General features: G+C 35.9%; 1 protein-coding gene across 3 annotated transcripts in view; it reads right to left on the minus strand.

The window, feature by feature from the left end:
* Positions 1 to 19,880, minus strand: part of LOC124538034 (multidrug resistance protein homolog 49) — a 36,005-nt gene that overhangs the window by 4,407 nt on the left and 11,718 nt on the right. Inside the window, exons 1-19 of one of the 3 annotated variants that reach the window (XM_047115036.1) lie at positions 18,076 to 18,177; positions 15,645 to 15,691; positions 15,464 to 15,509; positions 14,121 to 14,314; positions 12,852 to 12,996; positions 10,994 to 11,094; positions 10,233 to 10,404; positions 9,338 to 9,462; positions 8,740 to 8,929; positions 7,978 to 8,199; positions 6,843 to 7,084; positions 6,446 to 6,533; positions 4,914 to 5,122; positions 4,665 to 4,831; positions 4,115 to 4,398; positions 3,167 to 3,318; positions 2,156 to 2,270; positions 1,318 to 1,567; positions 464 to 659 (exon numbers count right to left, since the gene is read on the minus strand). In XM_047115036.1, coding sequence (XP_046970992.1) covers positions 464 to 659; positions 1,318 to 1,567; positions 2,156 to 2,270; positions 3,167 to 3,318; positions 4,115 to 4,398; positions 4,665 to 4,831; positions 4,914 to 5,122; positions 6,446 to 6,533; positions 6,843 to 7,084; positions 7,978 to 8,199; positions 8,740 to 8,929; positions 9,338 to 9,462; positions 10,233 to 10,404; positions 10,994 to 11,094; positions 12,852 to 12,996; positions 14,121 to 14,314; positions 15,464 to 15,509; positions 15,645 to 15,661 — 2,915 coding nt within the window. In that variant the 5' untranslated portion in view covers positions 15,662 to 15,691; positions 18,076 to 18,177. Of the gene's footprint in view, positions 1 to 463; positions 660 to 1,317; positions 1,568 to 2,155; positions 2,271 to 3,166; positions 3,319 to 4,114; positions 4,399 to 4,664; positions 4,832 to 4,913; positions 5,123 to 6,445; positions 6,534 to 6,842; positions 7,085 to 7,977; positions 8,200 to 8,739; positions 8,930 to 9,337; positions 9,463 to 10,232; positions 10,405 to 10,993; positions 11,095 to 12,851; positions 12,997 to 14,120; positions 14,315 to 15,463; positions 15,510 to 15,644; positions 15,692 to 18,075; positions 18,259 to 19,880 lie in introns of those variants that run through there. The other 2 variants (XM_047115035.1, XM_047115034.1) reach the window with 2 other exon arrangements.

Below are 19,880 nucleotides of genomic sequence, written 5' to 3' on the forward strand. Positions count from 1 at the left end.
AACAGGTCCACGCTTTTTTATCATCTATAAAATCTTGTTACGAATAATATGCTTTTTCTACCAATGTATTTGTTACAAGCGATTTGAATTTACTAAATTATAATACAGAGCTGAGATGGCCCAGTGGTTAGAACGCGTGCATCTTAACCGATGATTGCGGGTTCAAACCCAGGCAAGCACCACTATATATATGTGCTTAATTGTGTTTATAATTCATGTCATGTTCGGCGGTGAAGGAAAACATCGTGAGGAAACCTGCATGTGTCTAATTTCATCGAAATTCTGCCACATGTGCATTCCACCAACCCGCATTGGAACAGCGTGGTGGAATACGTTCCAAACCCTCTCCTTAATGGAAGAGGAGGCCTTATCTCAGCAGTGGGAAATTTACAGGCTGTTACTTTACCTTTACTTTACTTTTAAATTATAATACAATCGACTTCTCCCCTTTTTCGGCACTCACTTGATGACGTCCTTGTAGGGCACCTGTTGGTCGGCTACGAGCACGCCGCCGTACCACAGCGACAGCGCGTAGCCGGCCACGGGCGCCGTCTGGCCGAACGCGAACACGGCGCCGCGCCAGCGCAGGCTGCTGCGCGCCGCGCGACGAGCGCTGCCGCCCGCCGCGCGGTACCGCGCCAGCGCGCCCTCCTCGCCGCCTGCGACAAACCAGCTCATACAACCGTTACTGTCTCATCACGTCAAGTTTAATGATCACGCTCACTTTAGGGAGTTACGATTTTACAAAACGTAGGTACACCATTGGCAAGCTAGGATGACGTTGATGATGATGCCGTAACCTTGATAAATCTGATATATGTTTGTGTACAAAAAGAATTTGGTGAGTTGTGATTTTACAAAACGTAGGTACACCATTGGTAAGCTAGGATGACGTTGATGATGATGCCGTAACCTTGATATATCGGATATATGTTTGTGTACAAAAAGAATTTGGTGAGTTGTGATTTTACAAAACGTAGGTACACCATTGGCAGGCTAGGATGACGTTGATGATGCTCGCCTCGCCTTGATAGTGATATATTTGTGTACGAAAAAAATAATTAATAATGAACATGAGACAACATCACATACACTACTCTGATCTCAATATAAGTAGCTAAAGCACTCGTGTTTTGGATAATCAGAAGTAACGACGGTACCACAAACACCTAAACCCAAGACAACATAGAAAACTAATGATAATCTACATTGATTCGGCCGGGAATCGAACCCGGTACCGGAGTGGCGTACCCATGAAAACCGGTGTACATACCACTCGACCATGGAGGTCGTCTAATTGAATTGAATTTGACTTACAAAACGCAGACACGGTTCTAATATTGGTGATAGCCTCCGTCGCTATCGTGGTCGCCTTGTTTGATGCTTCTCGTATTGTGGCGATACCCTCGGCTAGCACTCGGCCTTCCAGCACGACCGCAATTATGACCATCGGCACTGATATCAAGGACACTAGCGTCATGCGCCACGTGTAGTACATAGACACCATGATACCGATCAGGATTGTGGCTGATGCTTGCATGAGCGCACCAATTCGGGTACCAGTGGCCTGTAATTAATAACATTACTTGTTAATTTTAAGACATTATCATATTTTCGATGAATACTACTGCTGGCTACTGCTTACAACCAGACTACTCATAAGGCTAACTGCATCGTGATTTTAACTTATTCGTATATTGGAGGTTTAAGATTCACCTCATCCGTAGTATGATTGTATTTTATAAGTTAATATTTATAAGGGCACAATATTAATGGAATTACACACAAAATGTTATACAAATTTTTCAAATCGCTAGGAAATTATTTTACAAGAATTGATAACACCCGAACTTAAGATTTATACCAAAATTAAGGAAAAAAATAACAACAACCTGTAAATTTCTCATTGCTGGGATAAAGCCTTCTCTTCCATTGAGGAGAGGGTTTGGAACATATTCCATCACGCTAGTTCAATGCGGGTTAAATTAAGGAAAAAGTGACCTAAATGTCTACCGATTTTGACTACAATGATTAAGCGCAAAATTGGTTAATAATTCCTTCAACCGTTTTGATGTTAATATCAACTAATTAGGTAAAGTAATTCTTTTAAATCTGATATATGGTATATGACGCTATTTGTTTGGCTAATACATACACCTTGTACAGCAGCAGCATCAGAGGCGAGCCTCGCACAGAGCGCTCCGACGCCGTTCAGAGGATTGTCAAACCAACCAATCTCCTGTTGCAGCATCGCCCGAAACGCAGCTACCCTATATGCAAATGTATTGATGGCCAATAATTCCCAACATGAAAGATAAATCAGGATAATTTTGCTGCGCTGAGAATTTGTTACAAAAGGATTTAAAAGTAAATATTTAAACTATTATGTTAATTTTAAAGGATAATAATATACCCAAAGTCGATTTTCTTGATACATGAGGAAAGAAAAAAGAAAGAATTAGGAAAGTTGAATGAAGTAATTCTTATAAGTCGTGGCTAGATACTGGTAATTTATGTGTCACAGCATTGGTGATCCCTATTCATTACTTTCCTTTGCGTACTTTTTCTGTTATGGTTATTTTTTAAATGTAATAGGCTATTCGACAATGCGAAACATAAAGTGTCTATTATTGCAAGCAGTATATATTATGAGTTTAAAAATTGTATTAACGAAAGTTGAAAATTTATTAAAAAATCCATAAACGTGTGTCACGTGACACAAAACGCTCCTGATTGGTCGGGCTTATGATGAAGTCACTTGCTTGTTAACCTTGATTGTCTACTATATGTACCACAGATTAAAATACAGGCAAGTGACGTCACCGACCCCATTGCAGCGCCATATTGTCGAAGTAGTGTTTTCACGCGGTGTTTAAATATTGAACTTTTAATATGATATTTTTTGTCTCGCACTAGAAAAACAAAGCAACTTTTACTGGGTTCCTTAACCTCTGCTAAATAATATAAAATGAATTTTAAAAACCAGTCAAAAAGCCTATTATTTATAGAGCAACAATAAAGTATTTCTTTTTCTTCTATTGCAACAGTAATTGGTCATTATTATGCTGTCGAAACTGATGATAATTACCTTTGAACTGTTGGCTTTATTGTTTTTCTGCTGATATTAATAATTTTGTGTCATTTTTTAATGGAATACAAATGTTACCTTAGTCTAGCAGTGAGTCTCACGCCCGTGATGTTGAACACAAAGATTTGGAAGAATATACCGATGCCAGTGTACACTCCTACTAGTAAGAAAAGTATAGCTATGATGTTGGTACCACCTCGCACATAGTCTTCATCCTTACTTTCTAATAACTGTAAAAGAAATATACTTTAGACCAAAACATGCTATCGAGTTTTATAGCGTTCAACTGTTTTCAATGCATTTTGATAGAATTTTTAATATGTAAGAAATCTTAATACCAGAAGTTTAGTCAATGGCTAGGGTTCATTGTTTATGGTTATTGGTAAGGTACCATTGACTTATTAGATATTCTACCGCCAAATAGTTGTATTTAGTATTCGTGTGGTCCGGTATAAAGTGTGAGTGAATCATTGTAACTAGGGGCATATGTGACGTATCGTTTTAGTTGTCAAGGTTTTATTGTAATATATTTCTACCAATATCTATGGGTGGTGGTGATGAGTTACCCTTTGTCCGCCCTTTTTATATCATAACAAAAATATTTCAATTCCTTTATTAGGAAAAAACTTCTATGTAGCCTCAATTTTGAATCCAGTTTAGGTCCTAACTGATTACTTGGTGGTAGGGCTTTGTGCAAGCTCGTCTGGGTAGGTACCACCCACTCATCAGTTATTCTACCGCCAAACAACAGTACTCAGTTGTGTTCCGGTTTGAAGGGTGAGTGAGCCAGTGTAACTACAGGTACAAGGGACACAGCATCTTAGTTCCCAAGGTTGGTAGTGCATTGACGATTTAAGGAATAGTTATTATTTCTTACAATGTCATTGTCTATGGGTAATGGTGATCACTTACCATCAGGTGGCCCATATGCTCGTCCGTCAACCTATACCATAAAAAAAAATTCTTCTGATCTGGCTTTATTTGTGTAAGTCTTAAATAAAACAATCGTATAATCATATTACTTACACCATATGTTTCACCGAAGAGTATAGCAAAGCACGGAAACGAAGATCCCACAGCGATAGCCGCTATAATTCCTATGGCCATCAGATGTTTCTCCGGTTCACATAGTTTCAAGATTTGCCACGTCGTCGGTTCGAATTCTTTTTCCTCCTTCTCGTCGAGAACTACGCTGTCCTCAGAACCTGAATCCTCTTCCTCCATAGAATTACTCTTCATCGAATCAAGGGAAACCATCTTTTGGAGTTTCGATCTTCTCATTTTTGCATCTGTGGTTGGATCAAAGTTAGCTGTGAATTTTTAACGGTTAGAATGTTAGTTCTACGTTGGAAAGCCTATCTGAAAGAGAATCGTGCCATAATTATCGTCATGTTGATTGCTTGTGAAAGTGCGTGATTGACGATTTGAATTCATGCACGTAGATACTACACTGGAAAACTAAACAATATTTTATAAGCAGTTTTTCTACTGGTTAGTAGGGATAGTTCAGCTGTTTGGAATGTCGATGCAAAAGTTACTGAATAAAATGTCAAATCATTATTATCTTCATACTTACTTTTAGGGGCTCCTGTGTTCCCATCAGGTGCGATGCTTGGCTCGTTTTCTAGTACCAATTGATAGTATCGACCTCTTAGACTTAACAGTTCTTCATGGGTACCTTCTTCTACCACTTCACCCTTTTCAATGAAAACGATCCTATTCGCATTAAGCACCGTTGCTAATCTTTAAAAGGAGATTTCAGTTATAATATTTATGAATGTTAACTAGCATAATCTAACTTCATTGATAATATTATGTGAATTACCTGTGGCTAACCATGATAGTGGTTCTTCCATACGCAGCTGCGTCCAAAGCTCTCTGAACCTTTGCCTCACTCTGCGAGTCAAGAGCTGATGTAGCTTCGTCGAGGATGAGAATCTTCGGTTTCCGGACCAACGCCCTGGCGATTGCGATTCGCTGTTTCTGTCCACCAGATAGTTGAGCACCTCTTTCACCAATCATGGTATCATATCCCTATTAATATTAAATGGTATTAAATAAACGCCCCATTTTGTAAAGTAAAAAAGTAAAGTAACAGCCTGTACATTTCCCACTGCTGAGATAAGGCCTCCTCTTCCATTAAGGAGAGGGTTTGGAACATATTCCACAACACTGTTCCAATGCGGGTTGGTGGAATGCACATGTGGCAGAATTTCGATGAAATTAGACACATGCAGGTATCCTCACGATGTTTTCTTTCACCGCCGAGCACGAAATGAATTATAAACACAAATTAAGCACATATATAATAGTGGTGCTTGCCTGGGTTTGAACCCACAATCATCGGTTAAGATGCACGCGTTCTAACCATCTCAGCTCTTTTGCATTTAAGTAAATGTGATGTCTATACAATTAGTGAGTTTATGATTGATAGCACACGTTGGGAATAAAACGATCGCCTCTTGTATTTCTATTCATATCCAATTTGTTTTTAAGTAATTCGACAATCAAAGAAAACGTCCCGCTGAGTTTCTTTCACCGGTTCTTCTCAGGCCAGGGTGTATCTTATTGTGAAAGGGTGGTAGTGTTTAAATTGACTATTAAAAATAAGTGTAATGGTTCTACATTGAATAAAGTTTGAGTTTGTCATTCTCTAATTATTAAATTAGTTTTTAGTAATTTACACATACAAGATATAAATTATGTCATTCATTTTGTGAATCTCAATTGTACACCGGTTTTCATGGGTACACCACTATGAGGTCGCGGGTTCTATTCCCAGCTGAGTCATTGTAGAAAATTAATTAGTTTTCTATGTTATCTTGGGTCTGGGTGTTTGTGATACCGTCGTTACTTCTGATTTCCCATAACACAAGTGCTTTGGCTACTTACATTGAAATCAGAGTATGTGATGTTGTTGTTGATCACTTTGCCGTTTCGTAAATTCAAATCGTTTATAAAAAATACATTAGTAAAAAAGGCATATTATTCGATGCAAGATTTTGTAGATGATAAAAAAAGCTTGGAATTAATACCTGTTGGCTTTCAGGCAAGATATATTACATACATATTTAATTGTATAATGTTGTCTTAAATTTTCGTGATTATTACACATTTAAATAAAACTAGTTATTACGGATTTTAATCGCGTATATTAATTATTTTGGACTTGGATTTAGTAAGTAGTAGCTAAAGCACTTGGCTTTAGCTACTACTTACTACTACATTGGGATCAGAGTAATGTCATATGATGTTGTCCCATATTTTTTATTATTATTATTAATTGTTCTAATTAACGAAAACTTGTTAAAGTAGAATAATTATCTGTTTTATTTACACGATCATTTTAAAACTTACATTAGGTAAATGTCTGATGAATCCATGACAGTACGCTTGCTTTGACGCTATAACGATTTCTTCGTCCGTGCAGGTGGGATTGCTCATACTATATAACAAAAAGATAATTTAAACAATTACTTCACGACATAGTAAAAAACAAAGTCGCTTTCTCTGTCCCTATATGCCTATGTATGCTTAAATCTTTCAAACTACGCAATGGATTTTGATGCGTTTTCTTCAATAGATAGAATGATTTGAGATGAAGCTTCTTATATATAATACATGGTAAATTTAGTAAAGAAAGAAGTTTCCACTCATATCATTACACCCGTGCGAAGCCGGGGCGGGTCACTAGTATCCAATAAAGGATGATTAAATTGAGTTTCTGGAACATCATCATATGAATACTACTTACCGTATATTCTCTTTAATAGATCCAGCGAATAGAACAGGTTCCTGGCCCACAACTGCGATATGACCGCGGTAGTGTCGCACGTTGATATCTCTGAGGTCATTATCTGATGCGGTCACGGATCCCAAGTCCGGATCGTACATCCTTTGCAAGAGCTGCAGTACCGTGGACTTGCCGCTGCCACTCGCACCGACAAGCGCTATCGTCTCGTTACGATTTATCTTCAGACTGAGTCCGTTTAGGACCTATATGTAAATTATATTTATTATGTAATTTGGATTTTTGTTACTTTAATTTAGGAAGGTAAATAAGGAAATGGTCGATCATTTGGAATGTTATAAGGCTTAACTTGAATTTCGCAACAATAGAGAAACGTTTTTAATTCGTTGTTGTAATTGTGTTAATTTTAGTTCTCTTGGTGTTAGGGCTTAGTGCAAGCCCGCCTGGGTACAACCCACTCATCAGACATTCAAACTTTAATTTGTAAATTGTAAATTGACCACTGACCAACAGGTTGGCCACCTGTTGGTCAGTGGTCAATTTACTCAACAACAACAACAACAGCCTGTAAATTCCCACTGCTGGGCTAAAGCCCTCTCTCCCTTTGAGGAGAAGGTTTGGAACGTATTCCACCACGCTGTTCCAATGCGGGTTGGTGGAATGCACATGTGGCAGAATTTCTATGAAATTTGTCACATGCAGGTTTCCTCACGATTTTCCTTCACCGCTGAGCACGAGATGAATTATAAAGACAAATAAAGCACGTGAAACAGCGGTGCTTGCCTGGGTTTGAACCCGCAATCATCGGTTAAGATGCACGCGTTCTAACCACTGCGCCATCTCGACTCTCAATTTACTCGTTTTACATGTATCACAAAAAACCCATAATTTACGAATTCCTGTCTCAAAACTAATATACAATTTCATTCAATATTTCAAATAAATACTTAAGTTATATTGACCTAGCTGAAGATGAAGCTGAAGTAGCTTATAGATTCACTTTATATTAAGAAACAAAATGTATAAGGTAATAATGCTTACAAAATTTGTTTCTTTAATAATTAATTTACAAAAGTTTGTGTTAATATATTTTATGAAGAAATTAATTCTCCTGTATAAATAGTAAAAAAGCAGTTACCTGGACATCAGGTCGAGCTGGATATCTAAAGTACACATTCTTCAACTCCATATCTCCTTCCAGTACAGGCTTACTGCCTTCAGTCGAGAGACTATCTATTGTTGGTTTCCTATCAAGTACAGAAAAGATCGCTCCTGCAGACGCCCGGGCGCTTGCTATCGCTTCGAGATGTGGCGCCGTCAGACCTACATTCTGCGCTCCTTGGAGGACGCTGAAGAAGATCTGCGGAATTAATTCAGAAGGTTATACAAACTGGTTTCAAAACTCATTCCAAAAACATTCTGGAAGATGAGGGTCAGACAGGAGGCCCGATTATGTATTTGTGTTGTAATTGAAATAATAATTTGTTCAATTTCTGGACTAAGCCTTCCTCTTCATTTATGGAGAATATTTTGAAGTTATTCCCATACGAATTAGTTTCCTCGAAGTGTTTTGAATGAATCTTAAAACACAAATTAGTCACCAAAATATTGAAGTGTGTTTTACGGATGTAAGCCAGCAACTTTAGTTCAATTAATATTGTCTAACCTCTGGATTACCTTGGTCATAATTATTATCAGACTATCAATTGGGATACAAGATCAGAAAAAGATAATGTTCGGTAGTAAGTGTTAGAATAAATGGGACAAGGGATATCTGCTATTATCCATCTTTTACCAATAATAATTGTCTATGTCTCATACCAATTAATAGTAGTTGTCAATGTCAAGTTGAAATGGTAACATAAATGGTTTTTTGTTGAAAAATTAATAGTCTACTCACAATCATCAGAACAGCTGGAGTGTACACCGGTTCCTCTTCGTGTCGGCTGTCCAGGATCAAACCCACGCCGTACCAAAAGGCCAACGCGTATGTAGCGTAGATAATAAGCCACATGAAACCACTACCAATGCCCGAATACACGCCCTTTTTAATACCAGTTTTCTTCGCTGGATCAAGACGTTTTTGATATCTGTGAAATTGGATAATTATTATTGGATTATTGGAATGTTTGAATGAATTATAAAAAGTTATATCAAATTAAGTGTCTAGTTTGGAGATTTTTTTTTATGTTGTAGGTTGGCGGACGAGCATATGGGCCACCTGATGGTAAGTGGTCACCATCACCCATAGACAATGAAGCTGTACGTAATATTAACTATTCCTTACATCGTCAATGTGCCACCAACCTTGCGAACTAAGATGGTATGTCCCTTGTGCCTGTAGTTACACTGGCTCACTCACCCTTCAAACCGAAACACAACTAGCGGAAGAATAACTGATGAGTGGTTGGTACCTACCCAGACGGGCTAACACAAAGCCCTACCACCAAGTAAAAAAAGATATGTATTAAATGAAATATATAAAGATGTTTTCTTACCTATCGATCTCCTTTTCTTCCCCCCCAAAGGCGACCACGGTTCGGATGGACGAGAGGACTTCCTCCGCGATGACACCAGCGACGCTGTACGCTTTCAGCTCTTGTGACGTCAACGACGATTGAACCTATCAGATGTTTTTATGTAATACTAGTTGTCGCTCGCGGCTTCGCTCGCGTTATAGAGTGCTAGTTGTCATGTGTCAGGCAAAAAAAAGCCTGTGAAGCAATTTTAAACTCTAAGGAAGGACTTCCTTAGAGTTTAAGTTTGCTTCACACCAAATTTCATTAGATTCGTTTCATTGGTTTGGTTGTGAAAGAGCGACAGACAAACAGAGAGAGTTACTTTCACATTTATATTATTAGTACAGATTATTTGTTTTCTTAATTCAAAAGAAAATAAATTAGTCGTACAATGATATAACATTATAAAGTAATGTGAAAATCATGCATTTTATTTTTTAAACCTAACTAGTAATTATGTAACAGTAAGATTAAAAAAAACTCTATGACAAAAAATAGACTGAAATTTATTTTACTTTTAAATAAGTCGAGTCGATGAGTCGAGATAACCCAGTGGTTAGAACACGTGCATCTTAACCGATAATTGCGGGTTCAAACCCAGGCAAGCACCGCTGATTCATGTGCTTAATTTGTCTTTATAATTCATCTCGTGCTCAGCGGTCAAGGAAAACATCGTGAGGAAACCTGCATGTGACAAATTTCATAGAAATTCTGCCACACGTGTATTCCACCAACCCGCATTGGAACAGCGTGGTGGAATATGTTCCAAACCAGCTCAAAGGGAGAGGAGGCCTTTAGCCCAGGACTGTTAATTTACAGGCTGTTGTTGTTATTGTTGTTGTTTAAATTAACTTTCAGCATAGTAGTGTAGTACCTTAGCCACGATAGCCGTAGTGGCGATAATAATCGGCGCACAGGAGAGTATGACGAGAGTCAGCTCCCAGCCGTAGACGCACGATATGATGACCGCGGTGACGAACGACATCACGAGATAGATCAGCATCGGTATCTTCTCGCCGATACCTTCGCGATATTTTTCTACGTCACTGAAAAACAATTCGTTATTCAAAATCTTTATTCAACATTGTACTATACTTGCTTACTGGTTGAGAAAATTATAAACTTTTGGTAAGAAACACCTAAAAGGGACAGGCGGGCATCTCAATTCAGTATTTAAAAAACAAGAAAACTTGGATTTGTGTTAAAAAAGAATCCTAATATCCTTTAAACTTAATAATTGTAATAATTTTATTGTATAGTCTTTTGTTATGATTTTGAATTAATTAAATTAAATTGTAACTTTTCATTCTACTTTCCTTTACGGAAAAAGAGGACATGCATTGGATCATCTTCCCTGAAATGTAAGGCAGCCAAGCTATGAAATTGGTCATTGGATTTGACGTTTAAAATACGTCTATAAATTTGACATGTAGGTATATATTTATACAAAAATCATTGTCAATTCAGATTTCAGACAACGCCAGCGACTTGGATTACTAAGACTCTTTTCTATTATACCAAAACTACATAGCGGAGTATCTTTAGATTATAAATTATCTAATAAAGTCATAATATATTTGTAACTTTATCTAAATATGTAGGTACAAAAGTTACCGTCACAAACTGGGAGCTTACTCTGAAACTTTCGTTGCGAAATTCATCGAAGTGTTCAAGTCGTACCACGTGATATCTTGGCGCAGGACGGCTTGTAAAAACTTCTCTTTGACCCTGTCGATCTGGAATAATATTAACATGACATTTGACCTTATAGCCTAAGAGCCTTTTTACATTATCCGATCCGATATCGGAAGAAGTAAAATGTATGAAATATGTCTTTGATATCGTCCGATACGATATCGGATATCATAGCCGACACCGATATATTGGTGACAGAGTATTGAACATAGACATCATCGAATGTCTATGTTCAATACTCTGTACCAATCATTGTTTGCGTCTCAAATATCATAGACACAGTAAATAATTTTTTTATTACGTAATCTATGATTACCGTATAGGAACGATTTTGTCGGAAATATTTGAAAATAGAATATGGTGTCGGTTATCGGCTATCATTGCCTGACATCGGATCGTTTAATGTCAAAACGCTCTATTAAACTATTTCAATTGTCCCACAACAAAGTATTAAAACTGTTTCCATCATAACATTTTATAAGATATCTCTATAGATAGAACACGTTTTTAATCATGGACTGGGAATGTCATCCCAATTAAGCGTCACTATATTTTTATGTACTTTAGTAATAAGTTTCTACATAGCATTTAATTCGTTAAAACCATGGAATAATATGATGTATCACAAAAAACAGTCATATAAGTCCAGTAACTCTAACACTTCTTCTGAAAAGGAGCAGCCCAGTGGCATAATTCACAAATTGCAAAAAATACTAAATTTTAATTAAAAAAAAAGTTTAATTAAGCTATTTTATGCAACACGCGCAAACGAATTTACTTTTTTCATGTTAAAATGAATTTATAGAACACAACTATTTTCATAGCTCTGATTGGCGTGTTTTGGCGGCGTGTTTTATGTTTACGGGGAGCGGCTCGTGTCGGTCAGGGTTTCCGTTAAGTCTCCTCCACACCTGGCTTTTAAAGTTACAATTTGGAGCCGCACAGAATAGGTCACAACATCAGCCGTATCTATCTCCACACAGTAATCATGTATCATTATCATTATATAGTGTAAATCCAATCGCTTACCGCTGTCTATCCCTATGTATGCTTAGATCTTTAAAATTACGCAACGGATATTGATGCGGTTTTTTTAAATATATAGAGTGATTCGAGAGGAAGATTTTTTAATATAATACATGGACAATTTAATATTATTTGATTTTAAGTGAAGCTTGTGAATTTGACTAATTTCCTTAATGTGGATAGATTAAGCGTTCCGTTTATATGAGTCAGAAACTACTTCGAGGACAATTTCAAAGGAAACTTGCGAATAAAGCAAAAATAGACTTTCGAAAATGCGACTTTAATACGTCATGCGGCATAAACTACAAGGATCCCTCGAAAGAGCTGTAATCGACCTCAGCAAAAAAAGTTTGAAAAAGAGCTAATATATGTCGTACATCATATTACATTACATCACATACACAAAATTTGATTAAAGATAGTAAGAAATTCTGCCCCATATCGCACCCTAACTGTGAGCCGTTTTGGTGTTTCATTACTACATAGTATAAAACAAAGTCGGTTTCTCTGTCCCTATATCTTTAAATCTACGCAACGTATTTTGATGCGATGATGATTTTAATAGATAGTGTGATTCCAGGGGAAGATTAGTATATATAATACATGAACAATATAGTAAAGAAACACTGATAATTTTAGAAGTTTTGTGATGTCGTAAATAAACAAATCCTGTAGAATATTTAGTATCAGTATTGCAACCGTGCGAGCCGGGGCGTGTCGTTAATTCTTATAAATGACATCTAAGCGTCTAAGTAAGGTAATGTATAAATACCTGTTTAAGTGCAGCATAATTAAAAAGATCAACACTGATGACCCCCACGAGGAACTGCAGTACGGAGAACACTGTGCAACCGATGCCGAAAGCCTGCGAGTCTTCGATCAGGGCTTGACGATTCTCTTCACGGCTTGCGTTTGTACTGAGTAATAAATAAATATTGAACATCACATACATTACTCTGATCCCAATGTAAGTAGTTAAAGCACTTGTGTTATGGGTAATCAAAATTAAGAAGGTACATACACCCAGACCCAGGGCAACGTAGAAAATTACTAAACAGTTTTTACATCGACTCGCGCAGGAATCAGAAGTGGCGTACTCATAAAACTGGTGTACACACTACTCGACCACGGAGGTCGTTGTTGAGCGTTTATAATTCTAGTATACAATAATACTTACATATTTTTTGTAACTATAAATTACTATTACTTTGTGCAAAATGTTTTTACAAATTTTCGCTAACAGTTTTAAAAAATGATCCTTTTTTTAAAAGGTAGTTGAAATGACAAATAGGTCATCTAAGGTAAGTCAGCACCGCTTTGGATATTGGTGTTATAATAAATATTAATACATGGTGTATTAATATTTAAATTGTACAACTAAGATGTTATATTATCCTGTAAACTTGAATGGAATACTACGTGGATAACGATACACTAATGGATGAATTTATTTCTGCTTAAATACTAAAACAATTAGTAGGTAAACTATAATATGTCTGGCGAGACAAGTGTCTAAAAAATACCATCTGACTGAAACTGAATGTTTAAATACTAAAATTTGTTTGGCAAAATTTCTTAAGTATGATGAATACAAGAAAACTGATAAGTTCTTTTATTCACAAAGAGATTATAAAATATATTTTGCAGGTTCTTGTACTAGTAACGGTTTTAATTTAAACACTATAATACTTAAACGAGGCGAGATGGCCCAGTGGTTAGATCGCGTGCATCCTAACCGATGATTACGGGTTCTAGCACCACTGAATACTCATGTGCTTAATTTGTGAATATAATTGATCTCGTTCTCGGCAGTGAAGGGAAACATCGCGAGGAAACCTGCACGTGTCAAATTTTACAGAAATTCTGCCTCAGTGTATTCCTCGAACCCGCATTGGAACAGCGCGGTAGAAGATGTTCCATACCTTTTTCTCAAATGGACCTCTCCATTTGCTTTAGCCCAGCAGTGGGCAATTTACAGGCTGTTGTTGTTGTTGTTGTAATACTTAACTATTAGAATTTAATTAAAGATCCTCATACTCACAGTATCCTGCCTCCGCCAAACCACGCAATAGTGAGCGTGGGAGTTGAAGTCCCATTCATCACGGTTCGGTCTATGAGCAGGGATGTGAACTCGCCGTAGATGATGACACCGACTGGCACGAAGAGACCGTTCAACGAGGCGAATATCACGCCCAGGAATAGCAGAACGAACTCCCATGGCTTAGCAAATCTAAACTATATTGACATTTCATTACGGTATTATTTCCATTACCACTTATTCTTTACTTATGATGTGGGTTTCCTTACTTCTTCCCTCTAGTCAAATTCAAAACTACCACCAGTTCGGAAAAGGAAAACTGAGCTGAGAAGAATCGGCAAAAGAATTTCAGCGTGTCAGTAATCCAAAATGTTCTACTAAGCCGGTTGATGTATTTAATGAATTATATTTAACTATAGGTGGACGAGCAAATGGGCCTGATAGTCAGTGGTCACCATCAACCATAGACAATGACATTGTAAGATATATTAACTATTCCTTACATCGTCACTACGCCACCTACCTTGGAAACTAAGATGCTATGTCCCTTGTGCCTGTAGTTACACTGGCTCACTCACCCTTCAAACCGGAACACAACAATACTGAGTACTGTTGTTTGGCGGTAGAACAACTCATAAGTGGTATCTACCCAGACGGTCTTGCGCAAAGCCCTATCACCAAGTATCCTCTTAACCAATTTTGATTAACGTGAAAATCTTAATTTGATATAATTTGGTTATTATTTTGCATTTTTGTTTGTATCTTGTAAATAGAGATTAGAGATTAATAAATTCAGTTACTCTGTGATTGAGCATGTTATGAATGTTTTTAGTCTGTGTCGCACGCGTTCCTAACCCATTCTTTCAACTAATTGAGTTGACACTTAGTACAATTGTTCATACTTGTGCGAACATTTCTGGTGCAGTATCATCAACTTATGTATGATACTTGAGACAAACGATTGTTAATTAAATTACTTTGAGTATACTATTAGCATTACGATTAGTCTTTATTCTACAATTTTCCGATAAAAATAAAGTAAAATCAAGTAAGCAAAACAGAACACAACAATTTTATTATCATTGCTGTTTGGCTGTAGAAGGTATACCTCTAAAAATGGTCTAACATTCTACTAATAAATGGGTTATTAAGCAGGAATAGATCCATCAAAATCGGACTAGTTTTCACCATCATCACCATCTTTTCAGTATTATAAACTGAATAACATAGATTTTCATACCCTATTCTCTAAACGGCTATATCACTGATTATAAGAATGCCCATGAGGCGTAGTTGATGACACCCTAATGCCCTAAACTGAAGGTAATTTAATTAGTTATACTTACTAGACTGAACCAAGAAACTGCGTCTGTTTGACTATTAGGATCCGCTCTGTAAATAAAGTTGTTTAATTCATAAAATATTATTTAAATATGAAGCAAAGTTGAATGGATAATCTAGTGAATTCAAATTCCATGTGTCATGAATCATGAGCTATGTGAAAAGCGCGACTGTTCGGATTCATACCGTTTTGAAGATGCCATTTCCAAGGCTATATTTTTATCCTTGTGCTGCTAAACAGATCATGACATATTAACATTAATTTTAAATCAAATAAAGATCATTGGTACATAATTTTTGTTAAATTATTTGACGAAAATACCATATTATTCATTCTTTTAATGAAGTTTAGATACTATAATATATAATATAATCTTTTATACTAAGTATTACGTTATAAAATCAGATTTTAAATTGTAAGATTATTATTATTATAATATTTATAAGATTATGTTTTCCTTCACCACGTAATTATTAAATACCTATTCGAATATAATGAGATCTTCTATGACAAATTAAAATTAGATTTGCTTAACATTTCAATGTAACCTATTTTCTATTTTCATATTTAAATAAGTTTAAACACGCTGGGTTACCTAATAAATAAATAGAAGAAATGCAGTCGATCAAATGGACCAATAATACAAAATATTCTATTAGTTTAATAAATACTGATTGTTTAAATTAAGGTCGCATTTCATTTTCTGACATTTTAGAATCGTTTCCTGCGCTGTTCTTGCTTAGTTTTATATAATAACTCTACTATAAGAACGTTTCTATACATACAGACTAGTCTCGATTATATATATTAAGGAATGCCTCGCTGGTCTAGTGGCTAGGCAAAAGGTAACTTGATTTTGTTATAGGGTTTTTCTGTCAAAAAATTCTTTATAACAGGTCTGTGTCTAGAAATTTGGAGGATTATCCCATCAGATTATGAGTGTAAGGAAATAAGAGTGTATGTGTATTTACGCACACACGTACGCTCTATAATTTGTCCGATGTTGGCTGTTCTCCCTTGAGATTGGTGAAACGAGGACGAATTTACAGTATTTAACAGTGTTATAATGTAAATTTAATGTAACTATTTGATTCAAGTTGACCAGATTCTTAGTATATAAGTTTTCAATCCATGCAAATCTTCACAAATTCATTATAAACATTCCTACCAAGAACAAAACGTAGCAATACAATGAAATATTGTGTAGTTTTGCTAAAGTTCAACAATTTTGTCTATACTAATATTATAAATGAGTATGTAACTCGCCGTTAACTTTTCACTCTTAAACCTCTCAACCGATTGCGATGAAATTCGGTACGGAGATATTTCTTTTAATTCACCTCTCGAGAGAGTAAAATTAGTGTGCTAATGGTAAGTTTTATAACCCGGGTAAAGACGCAGGTTTATCTAGTAAATTATAATAAATAACTTCATAAATAAAACTAGTTTTATCTCATCCCTGTTACAAGTCACAAGCATAATCAATTCGACCGTTGAACGAATGCCAAGTTTCTTTGATCAATGTTAAGAGAAAATATTTATTGGAGATGTTTTTTTTACATTCCAAATAATGTTATTTGATGGTCTTACTTACTTAGACACAGCTAATAAGTTGAAATAGAAAACGAAATATTTGTAGATTACTTCAATAGCTATATTTAATATTGCTGCAAGCAATATTTTCCTAACTCCGATATAAGAAATAGTTGACTCTTTAAATCTATGGCATATGTTATATGTATCTATGCGAAAATAACGTCGATTGAGGATTGAGTAACCACCGAATTTTTTTATATATTATATGTATATTATAATATATGTATATTACGATACAGCAAAATCAAAGATCAAAATAAACTTTATTCAAGTAAGATTTTACAAGCACTTTTGAATTGTCATTTAATAATCTAACTACCGGTTTGGCATGTATATTCTAACCGATAAGAACCGGCAAGAAACTCAGTAGCTACTCGTTTTCAAAATTAAAAAGTAAAAATGAAACACAGCGCTTATTATTACATCCAGCTTTACTAAGTCAAGTTGTCCGTTCCGATTTAGTATCGGTAAAATTCATATAAATCTACTTCTCCCATTACAGTTCTAAAAAAGATTTTTTCAAAACAGAATAAATTTCCAAGAATAGTAAAAGAATTACTTTATAAATTAACGCATTTACTAAATTCTAACTTTATAGGCTCAGTGTGTATGGCTGTGCGTTTGTTTGTAGAAACGATTCTACATATTATATACATAGATACACGATAAGACAATCAAAGAGTAGTAACTGGGTAAGCAAATATTTACATTGAAATTACATATAAGCAATAAGTATCTATACATATTATGTATATAATCGGAGTATCTGTTTGTAATATTAAAATAGCCCTTTTTTACTCAATGCATATGTATATACACGGTACATATACCAAAATAACATTTTTTACAACTTTTGTCTGTCTGTCTGTTTGTTCCGGCTAATCTCTGGAACGGCTAGACCGATTTTGACGGGACTTTCATTAGCAGATACCTCATATAATAATAAATAACTTAGGCTAAAAAACACGGATTATACAATATATATATATAATAAAATAACGGATAATAAATAAAGCTCACCCTTCTGAATCCTTAAGCGCTTTCTCCGTTAGAAATGCAGACTGCTGAGCGAGCGAGCTGATGGTGAGCGAATTCTGGCGGAAGCTGAGGGTCAGCGCCGGCCGCTGCGAGCCCCGGCGACCCGAGTACCTTGACGTGACGCTTCTAGACGACTCATTGCGTTTCATTCTCGGGTTAACCGTTCTGCAACAAACAAAAACAACAGCCTGTAAATTTCCCACTGCTGGTCTAAAGCCTCCTATCCCCTTGAGGAGAAGGTTTGGAAAATATTTCACCACACTGTTCCAATGCGGGTTAGTTAGTGGAATACAAATGTAGCAGAATTTCTATGTAATTAGACACATGCAGGTTGCCTCACTATGTCCTTCACCGTCGACAACGAGATGAATTGTAAACACAAATTGAACACATGAATATTCAGTGGTGCTTGCCTGGGTTTGAACCACTGGAACATCTTTAGTTTACAGTTCTATAAGTTACAATCAAAATTAGTTTGCAGTAAAATATAAACTACTATTTGTTCGTGGCTTCGCTCGTTTTTTAGAGCGTTGATTGTTGTGTGTCAGGCTAAGAAAGTAGCCTATCCTTCCTTGCAGTTCAAGTTTGCTTTACACAAAGTGAAAAAGCGACTGACAGACAGACAGGGTTACTTTTACATTTATAATATTATTATAGAAGATTTTCACCCTATCAATGTGACATCAATGATGGGATCTAAGATGTAGTATTTTTCAATAAATGTGTTAAAATTAAATAATTGAAAAGGAAGAAAGGCTCAAGCGTCGAAACGGTACGTTTGGGAAATGAAGTTTATTGAAATCAGTTTAGATCTCATTTTTCCAAATCGCACGAAATATCTGCAATCCCATTGAACTACGAAAAGAAGTAAATGGTATTAAAGATTTAGTTTCAATTCAGTAGTAGAAGATCATTGCTGTATTTATAGACCTCTTCTACTTTATCGCATTGGCTTCAATTTACAAGTATAAAATTTAAAATTAACTAATTACAGTTATCTAATACACCACCACAGATATTTACCATGATTTTTATTTTTAGTTAGTGGAGCTCGATATTTCGACATTATCTACGAATGTCTTGTTCACAATACTCACTCGTATTAAATAACTGTTATTTACAGGTTTTGTATTATATTAATGAATCTGCCTTGTAGTACACTGTCAAAATCATAATTACACAGTCAAATTCAGATGAATGTAGGTATGGTAGTGGAGTGTAGGTCCCTACTTATTATTTGACAAATGTAATACTTATTTGTATCAGTAACATTTGTATTTTAAACATTATTAATTGCATTTGTCTTTTATTTATTTTTATATTTCTATATCCCGATTGTCAGTGGCGGATTTACAAATATGCCGCTAGTAGGCTAGTGGGCTATCCATCTATCAGGTTTTTTCCGTTATTAGTTTGATTATAAAATAGGTGATATTTCAGTCAGTTACTAGATTATTTTTCCAACCCGCTATGTAGTGACGAATACACGGATTACGGATGTAATGTGTATACATATAATTATAAGTTTCTTTTTTAATTTCCGTAAGATAATAACAAATTTGGGCTAAATTTGCCGCCCTAGGCTCCTGCCTACTAAGCCTATTGGTAAATCCGCCACTGCCAATTGCCCATCCCATCATCTAGCCTCAACATTACACATTACATTAACTTGGTAGTAAGGTTTTATGCAAGTCTGGTAGCTAATACCAATCATCATATATCCTACCATAAAATATCTTAGTTCTCAAGATCGGTGGCACATTGGAGATGTAAGGATTAAAGTTTCT

This window comes from Vanessa cardui, chromosome 19, assembly GCF_905220365.1.
Source record: "Vanessa cardui chromosome 19, ilVanCard2.1, whole genome shotgun sequence".
Classification (NCBI taxonomy): Eukaryota; Metazoa; Arthropoda; class Insecta; order Lepidoptera; family Nymphalidae; genus Vanessa; species Vanessa cardui.